The sequence below is a fragment of the Bos indicus x Bos taurus genome, chromosome 2 (genome assembly GCF_003369695.1).
Source record: "Bos indicus x Bos taurus breed Angus x Brahman F1 hybrid chromosome 2, Bos_hybrid_MaternalHap_v2.0, whole genome shotgun sequence".
NCBI lineage: Eukaryota > Metazoa > Chordata > Mammalia > Artiodactyla > Bovidae > Bos > Bos indicus x Bos taurus.
This window is the reverse complement of record NC_040077.1, coordinates 124,061,226-124,074,044: the sequence shown is the minus strand read 5'-3', so window position 1 is coordinate 124,074,044 and position 12,819 is coordinate 124,061,226. Positions and strand designations below refer to the sequence as shown.

General features: G+C 56.5%; 2 protein-coding genes across 19 annotated transcripts in view; one reads left to right on the top strand and one right to left on the bottom strand.

Annotated features, from left to right (window-relative positions):
* Window positions 1–7,442, top strand: part of EPB41 (erythrocyte membrane protein band 4.1) — a 181,542-nt gene extending 174,100 nt beyond the window's left edge. For all 16 annotated transcript variants that reach the window (XM_027518448.1, XM_027518438.1, XM_027518362.1 and 13 more), the window contains 3 exons: window positions 791–871; window positions 3,645–3,749; window positions 4,399–7,442. In XM_027518448.1, coding sequence (XP_027374249.1) covers window positions 791–871; window positions 3,645–3,743 — 180 coding nt within the window. In that variant the 3' untranslated portion in view covers window positions 3,744–3,749; window positions 4,399–7,442. The remainder of the gene's footprint in view (window positions 1–790; window positions 872–3,644; window positions 3,750–4,398) is intronic.
* Window positions 6,832–11,328, bottom strand: TMEM200B (transmembrane protein 200B). 3 transcript variants are annotated; one of them, XM_027518470.1, is made up of 3 exons: window positions 11,222–11,328; window positions 9,755–9,853; window positions 6,832–9,238 (listed from the first exon to the last, which is right to left on the bottom strand). In XM_027518470.1, the coding sequence occupies exon 3, from the start codon at window positions 9,216–9,218 to the stop codon at window positions 8,295–8,297; it is 924 nt and encodes a 307-aa protein (XP_027374271.1). In that variant the 5' UTR covers window positions 9,219–9,238; window positions 9,755–9,853; window positions 11,222–11,328; the 3' UTR covers window positions 6,832–8,294. The 3 variants fall into 3 exon arrangements, with proteins under 3 accessions (XP_027374271.1, XP_027374279.1, XP_027374262.1); XM_027518478.1 differs by lacking the exon at window positions 9,755–9,853 and having other exon boundaries at window positions 11,222–11,326; XM_027518461.1 differs by lacking the exon at window positions 11,222–11,328 and having other exon boundaries at window positions 9,755–9,996.
* Between the last annotated feature and the right edge of the window lie 1,491 nt (window positions 11,329–12,819).

Below are 12,819 nucleotides of genomic sequence, written 5' to 3'. Positions count from 1 at the left end.
GCCAAAAATCAGAACTTGGGGGTCTCACAAAGAAGGTCTCACAAAGAATTTTTATGCCACATCGAGGATCCAGGCCATGGGAACTAGTTCAGATGCTGAAATATTGGAATCATTAGACTATTGTTTATGGGGGCAAGAGGGACAAAGTATCTAAAATTGGAACTACTCCCAGAAAATTATAGAGAATCCATGTTTGCAGTGGCACTAGAGGAAAAAGCATTTTCTTGTAAGTAAGAAATCTAGATTCCTGACCAAACTCCTTCATCAACACACAGATGACTGGAAGCCAGTTACTTTGTGTATCTGGACCTTGATTTCCTCATATGTCAAGTAGGGGCATTATTTGAGGATCTTTTGACATTAGTCATAGGAAACTGTTTTAAAACAAAGAGCTTAGTTTCAAGCTGCATGACATTTTTGTTTATAGTCTTCTGAGTTTTTTCCTCTTGAAAATAATCAAAATATACAGGAAAAGAGCAAAAAGAAACACCTGTTTTATTTACTCAAAGAATTATGTTTAGCTTATTAAGAATTTTTAGCAATACAGAGGAACAGAGGTGTGCTCATTTTAGCAGATCCAGTCCAAATTGTGAATAAGTGTGTGAGAAGGCTATCTATGCAGTACCCCACAGCAGATTAAAATTTGGAGTATAGTTTTCAGACTGATTGCTTGATGTTATTTGTTTTGCTATTTGGGTTTTTCTTTTCTTCCTTCCTTCCTCCCTTCCTTCTTTCCTCCCTTCCTTTCTTTATTTCTTTCTTACATGATAACTTTTCTCTTTGGTTGCAGACTGTAAAAGGTGGGATTTCAGAGACTCGGATTGAAAAGAGAATTGTGATCACAGGAGATGCAGATATTGACCACGATCAGGTAGGGATGCCAAGGAGATTCTGAATGTGGGAAGGTTTCCCAGTGGGTTGACCGATGGATACCAGAGTTGGCTTGCACAAGACAACAGCTTTATCTCCAAATAGCCCCCCAGCTTCTCCAGTCCTCAGTTAAGGAGGACAAAGGGAATCAGACCACGAGACCTGTTGGGGTAGTGGGGCAACGCAGATTGAGGAAGCAGCGAAGTGGAATAAAAGGAACATGGGCTGTAGACTCAAAAAGACTTGAGCTCGGATCCTAGTTCTTACCAGATTTTAGCTCTAACTCCCTCAAGCCTCTGTTTCCTCATCTATAAGCTAGATCTTCCTTCAAGGATGTTGTGAGAATCAAGTGAGATACAGATGTACATCGTGTGGCACGCGGTGGACTCCAAGCTAATGGAAAAACTGCCGCTGTTCGGGGGGGATCCTGTAACCTGTGCTGGAGGCAGTAGAGGCGATCAGACCAGCCTGTGATCTCTGCACTGGGAGGGGCCAGCCAGCGGGGACAGCGTGTGAGAGGATGGGACTCAGGAGACTTGGAACCTGCTTTCTTCCCAGACCTGTCACGAACTTGCTGTGTGACCTTGGGCAAATCACTTTACCTCTGATTTTTTGTTGTTGTTGTTTCGTCTCCTAAAAGAGAGTAGGTTGATCTAGATCATTTCTGGGCCCTTGTGAGTGCTAAAATTCTATGCTTTTATGTTAATTAGGTGCTAATTGTGTGCTTGAAGCAATTAGCAAATAATAAGGTCAGGATTAATGTTCCCAATTCTTTGGGAGCTGAAGTTAGAACAGTAAAGCTGCAGAAAAGAGGGGGTGGAAGAGACTGCATGCAAATGCTTCTGGAATCATTGACAGGAGCGCGGAGCCATAGTTCTGTGGCCTTTATGCTGATATGCTGAGTGCCTTAAAAAAAAAAACACAAAACTGAGCTACAGTGCTGACCATTCCCTTGGTAGCAGGGTTGAGACTTACAGCTAAAAACACTGGACTGAGGGTCCCAGCAGCGAGGCTGCAGAAGCCCAGGTGTGAGCCCTGGCAGCCTGTTTGCCCCAGCTGAGGGGATCATGCAGCGTTACCAGCCTGCATCCACCCACGCGGCCTGATGTGTTCTGAGCCCCTGCCACGTGCTTAGTGTGCTAGATGGCCTGGGAAGGAGCTTTGGCTTTGCTGTGAGACAGACCCGGCTTGAATCCTGACTCTGTAACTTACTGGTTATATGTCCTTGAGTGAGTTATTTGACTTCTCTTCTGTAGTTTTGCCATCTGTAAAACAAAAATAATCATAGGTTTCTTTCAGGTGACAAAGGGACATGCACATCTTGATAGCTCAGAGTGGTGCTTGATTGTCCTCCAGTCCCTGAGACATGGGGACACGTGGAGGGAACAAGACATGGTGGGCTCTGGATGGGGAGGGGGCTCTTGAAGAAGATGCAGGCTGTCAGAGAGAGCAGGTGTAGACCAGAGGAACCAGAGAGAGGGCTTGGGCGGGGCCTTGGTTAAGCAAACAGGATGAGGGGGGATGAGCAGGGCTCTGTAGGGGTAGCAGTTCCAGGAATGGCTTTCATGGAGTCAGGAGACCAAAAGAGGGATTTCCCTTCTTCCCATCCCTCCTAGGGGTAGTCTTAAGAGCCAGATTCAACAATCAGCCAGTCAAATCTAGCTCAAGCCCTTTCTGATGGAGGAGTGGGGTGGGGCACAGGCTGTCTCTGAGAATCCCATGCAGCCATCCCCCAAAGGCTGTATTGGGCTCTTCCACCTTGGGGTGCTCTGAGCTTGAGGCTCCGAGACTTGCAGCCCGAGGGGAGTAGCGATGTCATTGTGCGTGCATGCGTGCTCAGTCACTTCTGTCGGGTCTGACTCTGCGACCCTGTGGACTGTAGCCCAGGCTCCTCTGTTCATGGGATTCTCCAGGCAAGAATACTGGAGTGGGTTGCCATGGCCTCCTCCAGGGGATCTTCCTGACTTAGGGACTGAACCTGGTCTCTTGTGTCTTCTGCATCACAGGCGGATTCTTTACCGCTGAGCCTCCAGGGAAGCCCAGTGGTGTCATTACTCTTCTTTAACTTTTCATCTGCTCCTTTTTGCTTTCCTAAAATGATCACAACTCCTCCAGATGCTAAAACAGGGTCATCATGCCCTTCCACCTCCTGCTGAAACTGAAAACCAGTCTGGTAAAGGGGAAAGTCTGATGGATGTAAGTGAAAATCCCCTTTGTATTACTTACTAGCTCTGAAACATTAAGCATTTTAACCATTGAACCTTGGTTCTATAAAATGGAATTAAGGATACTACCTTGATTCATTGAGTTGTGAAGATCAAGAAATAATAATAAGTAATGGCATATCACACACCCTCCCACTCTCCCTTCCTTTCTTTTCTCTACTTCAGCCAAAGACATCTCTTCCTTCTTGTAGCATGCTTTATTATCTTATTCTCCTGTCCTGAGCCTCCCGGTTACCCTGCACTGAGCACAGATTTTGCTTTGTTCTTTAGACGCCCTGTCTTGAGTGAATCCTCCCAGAGCCACCCAGCCTGTCACCTCTGAAGTCCCCCTGACTTCCTGAAGACAGCTCTTAGCTTTCCCTGTGTCCAGCCCTCCCTAAGCAGCCCGGGATGGGTTCAGCTGTCATCAGTGTGGCTCAGCCCGCCCTCGGCCCTGCTTCTTCAGACAGCAAGGTTGAACTTGCCAGAGAAGTGGTGTCCCGTGACCCTTTCCTTCTTCACTAGCCAGCCTGCCTTCTGTCTGATGGGCGTCGTTTCTGTCTTCCTCAGGTCCTGGTGCAGGCCATCAAGGAGGCCAAGGAGCAGCACCCAGACATGTCAGTGACCAAGGTGGTCGTCCACCAGGAAACCGAAATCTCTGAGGAGTGAGCTCAGGTAGGGGCTGTTCTTGGGGGGCGGACCTATCCCTCCAGAGGGGTCCACATCAGCACTTGATCAACTGAAGGCGGAGGAAGGCTGAGGAGGAGGGTGTGGGTGGTTGTTAAGTCCCTGGCGCCCAACTAAAGCAGCCAGATGTCCTCCTCCTGCCCCAGCAGTCCCGTCAGTGATGGGTTGGAAGAGATTCCCCACACGTGGATGTAAACCCCACCCACCTCTTGAATCATCCCTCACCCTCTTGCTTTCCCACCTCCCTTTCTCCCTGCTGCTGTGTTCTCTGCTGTCACAGGGCTCTCTGAGTCGAGACCTGGGAGGTCAGAGGAAGAGAACAAAACCAAGAAAACCAGGACTACTTGTCCAGAAATGAGGCTTTTGGGAGGGTAGGAGAGAGATGGCTGAAGCCCTGGGGCCAGACTAGAGAGTTGGAAGCAGGGTAGCTGACTTTTGGGGAGCCAGGGTTCCAGATAAATCCATGCCTAAAAGTAGTTTACAAATAATTTGAAGAAGCCATCAGTCACCAGGTAGGACGGGGCCCTGTAAAACCCACTCAGGCCCTGATTGTCACCTGTGGCCTCAAGAACTTGGCAGGGGGACAGGGAGGTCTCCTTTGCAAGATTTTAAAACTTTGCTTCTTTCTTCCCTCTAGGAACTCTCCCACCCTCTCCCCCCAACCCCTGACCCCCTGCCCGTCTGCCATCCCAGAGAAAAACCAGCGGAATGATAAAGAAGCTAACCAGCAATAGTTAGACTTCAGACTTTTAAGATGATTGATTCTAAACCACCAGAAAATCAATTTCTTTTTCTATTTGGAGTTTATACCAAGAAAGTCTTCTAGACATCACTGATCCTTTTGAATACCTTTTTCTATATTGTGATACCAGAAATTGTGCAACTTTTCACTCTATGGACTGTTTTTAAAGAGCTTTTTTCTTTTTTTTTTTTTTTAAATGGGGTGGTTTGGAACCCCTTCAGACCAGCCCCTCCCCACTTACACTGACAGGGTCCATAGCATCCTGGAAATCCTCCAATGACACTGTCAGCTGTGCTGGGGGGACAAAGCCAGCTTAACGGGGCCTCCCCGATCCTCCCCTAGTCTATACTCTGTAGGCGACTGCAGAAACTTCATAAACCAGCCCTTCCTCAGAGCCAATGATGTCCCTGTACCAGAATGTCAGGCAGGGCGGCTGCCCTAAGGCGCAGGCCCTAGGCAAGTGCCCCCCATCCCTTTGCGGAGGTGGAGACTCTGCTCAGAATGCAGCGCTGTTTCCCTTCCTCTCCCCCAACTCTTTCTCTTTGGAGCCTCTTTAGATCAAAGACATAAGACGTTGCTTCAGACATATCTGATACTGTGAATGTTTGACTGTATCCGTGGCCTTCACCTTCCTGCCCTCCCTCCCCTCTTACCTCATCAGAAGCAGTGGCTCAGCTAAGAGCTCCCCCCGCCACCTCCCATCTCAGGAGACCAAAACTCACGGGGAAATAGGCACTTTGGGCCAGAAGCACTGATGGCACATTTTTACTGGTGATGTGGACAAGGCAAGCTGACGAGATTTTTTTTTTAAGGTTTTCTAGTTCTGGGAACGTGCACTTGACACGGGGGTGTGCTGGGGTTTGCCTCACTCAGCCAGATCTGCTCGGATGTATTTCCAGGAGACCACCCCTGGGCCTCTCTCTCTAATCCTCGGGTGACAGGGAGTGTAACCCAGCAGGCGACTGTGGTCCATGACCTTACTCCTCACCAGCGGCACCTGCTTGCAGATTATCCTTTCTGGAGCAGGGGGATGGCTTTCACGGGCCTCCCTCCCCACAAAACCTCCCTTGACAAAGGGGCACAAACACCAGCTCCGCTCATCCCCACTTGCCATCTGAGGTCTGTCCAGTTTCATGGCTTGATTTTTGTGGTGGGTTTAAGGTTTCTTTTTGTTTGTTTTTGAAAATGAGGAACTGATGTCCCCAATCCCACTATTCCTGGTAAAGATTTGGGGGCGGGGGGCATTTTTATTCAGTAGGCCTTCTCTAATCTTCCAGTAGACAGATCTGCCTACACGGTCTTAGAATCCTAAGTCTAGGACAGAAGGTCAGCTCCCTGAGGTGGACAGTGGGTCACACCCAGCCATCGCTGGGGGCTCCAGGGCGGTGAGCAGAGGCGGCTACAAGCCTCTGCTCCCCGCAATGGGACCCAGCAGCACATGCTTGGAGTCCACTGGCTGAACTTTGTCTCAACAGATGCAATTGGTTTGAACTGATCTCACGTGTGTGCGTTTTTCTCTGAGTCCTTCCTTGAGACTGTTACTAACCCACAGGTAGCTCTCTCTCTGGGCGGGGACAGGGAGGAGCTCAGGTAGGATGTGTCACCGGCCGTAGGGGAAGGAGAGCGCCCTGTCTCAGGAACAGACTGACAGCCTGGGAGTGTAGGTCTGGAGTGACGGGGCTTTCTGGGCGGTGCCCAAGCCAAGGGCTTTGTGACCCGGAGTGGTGGCGACCTTGGGAATCCAGCTCACATCAAGCAGATGTGCCAGATGAGCTTGCTTGCCAGTGGCCAGCTCTGCTGCTTGGAAGACCTGCAGGAGCCCAGAGCTGACACCTGTGGAATGGAGATGGGCAAAGGAAGAGGGCAGGGCACGTGCGTCAGGAATCTGATGCCCCTGTATCCCGTGATACCTGCTCAGAGTGGCTGCTTTCACAGCCCTGGACCACACATCGGGGGCCTGAACTTCCCCTCGGTCTGTTACCAGCTCACTTCACTTCTCCTTGCTTCCCTGACTATAAACTGGACCAGAAGATCTCCAATGCCCTGCCGCACTGTGAAGCCATGATATGGACAAGCCAATGCGAGGGGTATCCTCCCAAGCCTCTTTCACCTTCCTCCCTCTCTGGTTACCGAACTTGGTGTTTGGCGGTTGTTTGAATTTTTTTTTTTTCCTTCTTGCAATTGTGTGCGTGCGTGCGTGAGAAGAAAAACAGACTGTCCAGGTGGAAATGGTGAAGAGGGGAGAAGAGTTCATTTCCAGGGTCAACAACTTAGCAGGAACTTAGCAGCCATTTTCCTAAAGTGACTCAGACACACCACAGTACCAACTCTCGCTGCAATTTGATTTTTATTCCACTTGAGAAATAAAGATTTCCTCCAAGCCACTTGAGGTCTCTGTCACCCACCCACCCACAAAGCAGAACCTGAATTTATCAGCTGAGGCCCCACAGAGCCTGGCTGCAGGGACCTGTCAGGGAATCTTTGCCCGCCCCCAGTCCCCGCCGTGTGTTCTTCAGGGCGGCTAAGGGTGGCGAGGCAACAGTCCACCTTTGGAAATGGAGCCAGAGCTACGGCCTGACCAACACCAAGGAATGCTCATGGGAAATACCTGCCCAGTATCTCAGTCCCTGGGCTGGCTGGTTTTACAAATCTCTCTCAAATGTTTTATTTTGGTGACAAAAATGAAGGAGCTTTGTAAATTAAAAAAAAAAAAATTATGAATCATATCAAGTAGTTGTTTTCATTTCTCAACAAAATAGGAGACTATGGCAGCCGAATCAAATTGACAACAACCTTAGATTAAATAGGCAATATTTAGGTCTGCCATCTGGGTCTTTTGTAGTAAGAGAAGTGGTGGTAGTGTTTAGATACTACTGTTTAGTTTGGTCTTGCTTCCTCTTGTATTGCATTTTTCAATAAACTCAAAAAAAAAAAAAAAACCTGACTCTGTGAAGATTGATCAACTTTTAAAGTTCTCTTCCCCTACTGGCAACTTAGGAAAAACATGGGTCAGGGAGACCCAAATCCAAGCCATTTTCTAAGGCTATCCACACTGACCAAAAGGGTGCTTCAACATATAAAAGGATTTCTGAGAACTGACAAATGCATTTTGCCACCCGGAGAAAGATTTCACGGCATGGGCCACACGACAAAGGAGAGAAGGGGGCTTCTCAGGCCTGTTTGGGGAAGGGCCAGAGCCTAGTACGGAGGCATTGGCAGTAGTATAGCCCTTACCAGATGTACCCAGCATGGCTGAGGGTGAAAGAGGTTTAGGTGGTGGGAGTTAAAGGCTCAGTCCCAGATGGCAGTGGAAGGTCTCAACTCTACGGCGTTGCCCATCTTCCCAGAGGCCCAAACCCCAGCACCAGTGCCACCTTGGAGGGAGCCTGTCCCAGCCTGTAACACCACAACCTACCTTCCAGGTCTGAGGACCCTCACCCATCACTTGGGGTGTGCCAAGACACCCACCAGATGTATCCCCTGGGCCTCCAGCCCCCTCATATCTGTCCAGGGCTAAGGCCACTTTTGGAGGCTGAAGGAATTCCTGAGGCTGAGTCCTGCTGGTCTCCAGAGTCCACATTAAAACACAACCTCTCTAGCTTTTTGAACCCTTGTGCAGTTGGCATTTCTTTGCCGACATGCAAGTCAGGAGGCCTTGGCAGCTGTTGGGGCTGGAGCATCCATCCCCCTCCCCCGCTGGGATGTGACTGAAACCTCTACTAGACATCAGGACTCCTAGGGCTGTACCACGGTCCACGCTGCAGCCTCACAGCAGGCTGTGCCCCTCCTCCTCAGACCCGGGCCCCCAAGTCCCCTCCTGCTCCCAACTTGGCATAACCCCCCAGACTGAGGCGGTCCAGCCGTGGCCAGCTTCGGTGAGCACAGTCCCGAGCCGCTGGGGCCCCCAGCAGGAGCTCTCCGAGGCCCAGATCCAAAGACTTGGAATGTTCGATGCAGGAGCCAGAGGGCTGCACGGTGATGATCACATGGCCGGCCTGGGGCCGCGGACCCCAGGGTGGATGCAGTCCTGAGCCCTTCAGTGGGTAGCTGTTAAGCAGGGCAGGTAACCCCAAGCGAGGATTAGCTGGCTCTGAACGCAGACTCCGCACTGACGGGACGGGTGAGGTACCCCTACGCGGGGACAGGTCCCAGCTTTCTGGTTCCACGCAGCCTACGGCTCGGGGAGTCCTGGGGCCGGGGCTGGGGAGGAGCGCGCAGTCCCACCCTGGGCCGTCCGGGGGCCGCAGCGCCTGAGCCCGCAGCACCCCCTGGCGAAGCCGTCGCGTCTCCAGGTCGCGGTTCTCGTAGAGCAGCGTGTTGGCGCAGATGAACACGAACAGGCCGACGCCCATGACCACCGGCCCAAGGAGTCTCAGCCGCTCGTGCGGGCCGTGAGCTCGGCCGGCGCCGCGACCCTCGCGCCGCAGCTCGCTCAGGGGAGGCGCGCTGGAGTTCGCAGCCAGGGGTCCCGGGACTCCGGCGCGGTGCGGCCAGTAGCCGGCCACCGCGATGCCCATGCCCACCAGGACCACGAGCGCCCCCAGCGCCGCGAACGCCCCCGACGGCGAGCGCAGCCGCAGCCGCGCCCGCACCCGCAGGGGCTCAGGAGGGGAGCGCGCGCGCCGGCGGCGGCCCAGGCGGCGGCCCAGGCGCGAGACGCGGCCCTCGGGGCTCCTCCGCACCTCCCCGCAGTCTCCAGGGCTCCCGGCCGTCATCTCGCCGCCGTCTGGGCGCTCTGCGGAGAGAAGTGGGGAGGCAAGGAGTGAACCGACGGGCCTACGGTCGGAGCGCCAGGTCGGGGGCCCCAGTCTGGGAGGGAAGATGGGGCCGCCTCGCCCAGGACGCTTGGAGATCCCTGGCGGCCACCCCCGGATTTTCCCGGGCTGCGAGGCGGGGAGCCGCCCCCGCTCGGGTTTTCCGCAGCGGAGCTCCGAGCCAGGGACGCGCGGCAGAAGCCGGAGTTGGCCGGACCCGCGGGCGGAGACGAGGGAGGGGGGCGCGGGCTGCTCCTTGGCGCATCCTCGGCTGCGGGGCTCCGGCCGCCGGCGCCCTCTTGGCCAGCTTGCAGGTCCCTGGCTCAGGGAGGCGTAGGGCCCCCGGCAGCGGCGTCTGCAGGGTAAGTCCCGCCCGCGATCGAGCTCACCCCCGCACGTGGCTGCACCATATAGTAAAGGAGGGAGGGGGCACTTGGCCGCCCGGGGCCGCCGGGGTCGCTCGCGGGCCCCCCTTCCCCCTTCTGCGCTACACGTACCGCAGCGGAGGAAGGTGGTGGTGGTGGTGGGGGTTGTCACGGACTCCAGCCTCTTCCTGCCCGCCCCCTCCTTCCAGACCTCCTCAGTCAGCACTGAAGCTGCAGCAAGACAGACTTGAGCTAGACTCTGAGAAGACCGCTCAGACCAAAACCAGCGGCAGACTTTGCGCAGGATTTCTTGAAACTCCGCGAAGAGCCCCCTTCCCCTCCTCCAGCCGCCCATCTACGGTCCGGGCAGGAGGCAGGGGGCCATGGGTGCCAGGCTCCGGGCCTTGCCGGTGAGCTTCTCCTGGCCCCCAGGTTGCAGCGTTTCCAATTCGGGCTCCTCCGGATGAATCATCCCCCTTTCCCGCCGCCTGGCCTCCTTTCCGGCCTCCTCAGCCCGAGGCCTTAGTGGCCCGCGTCCCAGCCAGAGCAGCACCGCCCTTGCACCCCAGGGTCTGGGCCGCCAGGCGTAAGCCCTTCCCAGCTGCTGGTGCGACCCGGCCTGCGGCCTGAGGGACTGAATCCAGGCCGGGCGGGAGTAGCCGGGATACGTGTGATGTAGCCCCCACGAAAGACAGGGTGTGGGAGGAAACGGTGCCCCGGCCCAGGAGCTCCGGGCCCCGCAGGAGAGGAGGGTTAGGACCTCGCTGTCCGGTAGTGCGTCCTGACTGCCCCAGTCTGGTTTCCCAACAGCTGCATCGCTGGAACCCGTAGCTGAGGCCCCAGCAAGGCGGCCTTGTTACCCTTCTCTCTCCCCATCCGCACCCCAAAGCTCAAAGCAGGACATCCCATCCCTGCCTCCGACAGAAGCGCTGAAGGCCCAGGCCCTAGCATGGAGCCCGGCGTCTTCCGCGTCCAAGGCCTGGGGTTCACAGAGGGAAACTGCGGCCCGGAGAAGTGGACGGGTCTGCTGGGGTCACGCAGCGCACGCCACGCAGGACGGGGGGACGTCCACACAGAACCCAACCCCGGGCACTTCTCGGCACAGCCCTGGGAGCGTCCTGGGAGGAGGGGAGGCCCGTTCCCCTCCTGGTCTCTGAGTATGGAGCTCTTTCCCCAGCCCCAAACTGGAGAAATGACCACCCCAGCCCCAGCCCAGAGCTGGCGCCCCCGTCCCAACTCTCGAGCCACCCTCCGGTCCCGGCGGGTAGGGAAGGAAACGGAGGCCTGTAGAGAGAGGGATGGGGACAAGCTCAGAGACACTGAGATTTTGGAGGGCGTGAGTCGACGCTGGGGACCCCGGGAGAGGCAGCAACTTGGAGCCACAGTCCGAAGATCCCTGGTCGCAGGAAGTTGCCGAGGGCCGGATTCCTAACACTCCGGGGTCCCGCCTCCACGCGCGTCCACACTCCTGCCGCGGGAAAAAAGGGAACCCCGTTCCCGCTCCCCCTCAACCCCCAGGGCCTTTCTGGAGGTAGCGACCAAACAAAAAGTTGGGGAAAGTGGAGAGGCGAACCCCACCAGGCCCCTAGTTTCGCTTACCTGGCGCTCAGCGCCGGATTGGGTCCGGGTCCGAGTCCGCACGCCTGGGCTCCAGCCCTGCAGCGGTCTCCGTGGACTCTTGGCGCCCGGCCCCGCCCCCTGGCCCGGTCCCGCCCCGGTCCGGCCCCGCCCCCGCCCCGCCCACCGGGAGCCCCGGGGCCAGTTCGGCCGGTGTCCAGCCAGTGTCCGGCCCGGCCCCACGGCTGGAAGGAGGCAGCGAGTCTCAAGGCCGAGGCTCGAAGGTAAGCGCTGTGTACGCGCCCGGTGACTCGGAGGATCCGAGGGCCCCAAGTCCCCGGCTGACGTCTTTCAGAAGGCCTGGGAGGGTGCCCTCCCCACGTGGGAAGACTGAGACCCCTGCCTCTCCCCGCAACCGGAGCGAGCAGACCCAGGGCAAGCCGCACGTCCTCCCCCGCCTCGCACAGTCCATCCCTTCCAGGCGCCCCGGAGAGGACCCTCGGGCAACTGAGAGCCCACAGGTGCCAAGCGCCGTCCGGGGAGCTTCCCGAGGAGGCGGCCAGAGTTCCTGCTCCGCCCGACCTTACTATCTGAACCTTCCTGAATCTGAACCTCACAGTCTTCACCTGTAAAATGGGCGTGATGGTCTCTGCTTCACAAGATGCCGAGGGGTGAAAATTCGGCATTAAGGGCGGGGCACACTAGAGGGGCACAGCCCGGGGTACGCCCCCGAGCGCTCGGGAGAGGAATCACTTTGCTGTTTAGTTGCTAAGTAGTGTCTGACTCTTTTGGAACCCCCATGGACTGTAGCCCGCCAGGCTCCTCTATCCTTGGGATTCTCTAGGCAGGAATACTGGAGTGTGTGGCCATGCCCTGCTCCAATCACGTTGGCGGGGAGGTAAATAGAGAAGAACCGGATTCTCAGAGCCGAGGGAATCGGATGGAGCGTCGCCGGCCTCCCTAGCCTCCCCGAAGAAGATGCTGCCTAGCGGGAGTGGGGAGGCGGTGCTGGTCTCAAATGAGGAGGCGGGTTCGGAAATCCGCGGCGCCCCCCGCGGACCGGCCCAAAGGGGGCTGCCAGGCCTTCGTGTCCCGCCCGCCCCCAGAGGCAAGAATGTGGCGCGGAGCCAGGGGGTCGGCCGGCGGCCCAGTTTCCATGATGCGGGGGGCGGACTCGGAGGAGGAGGGGGCGGGGACGTGCGGGCAGATTGCCAGCCTCCGCGCCGGCCGCCCCCCCACCCCACTCCCGCAGCCCAGCTAGGGCCCCTCGGGAGGAATTTCCGGCCTGGGATTGATTATAACCCGCCCCTCCCCGGGTCGCCGAGACCCCCCGGCCCTCGGGGCGCTCGTGAAGGGGGATGGGCGGTAATGAGACCCGGCTGTGCGCCGGGGGGCCAGGAGGGGAAACTCGGTCCCCCCCCCACCCCCAAGCCCGCTGCCGGGTCCCGGAGCCACACTGCACAACTGGGCCTCGAACCCAGGCTCCGGTCCTCTGGCTCGACCGAGGAGACCAGGGGTGGCGTAGGCGCCCCGGAAGCCGCCTTGCCCCGCCACCGGTGACCAAGCATCCTCGGGAGAGACCGAGGCCACCGCCGGGGGCGGGGCCTCCCCCGTAGGCCGACCGCGCGGAGGCCGGGGTC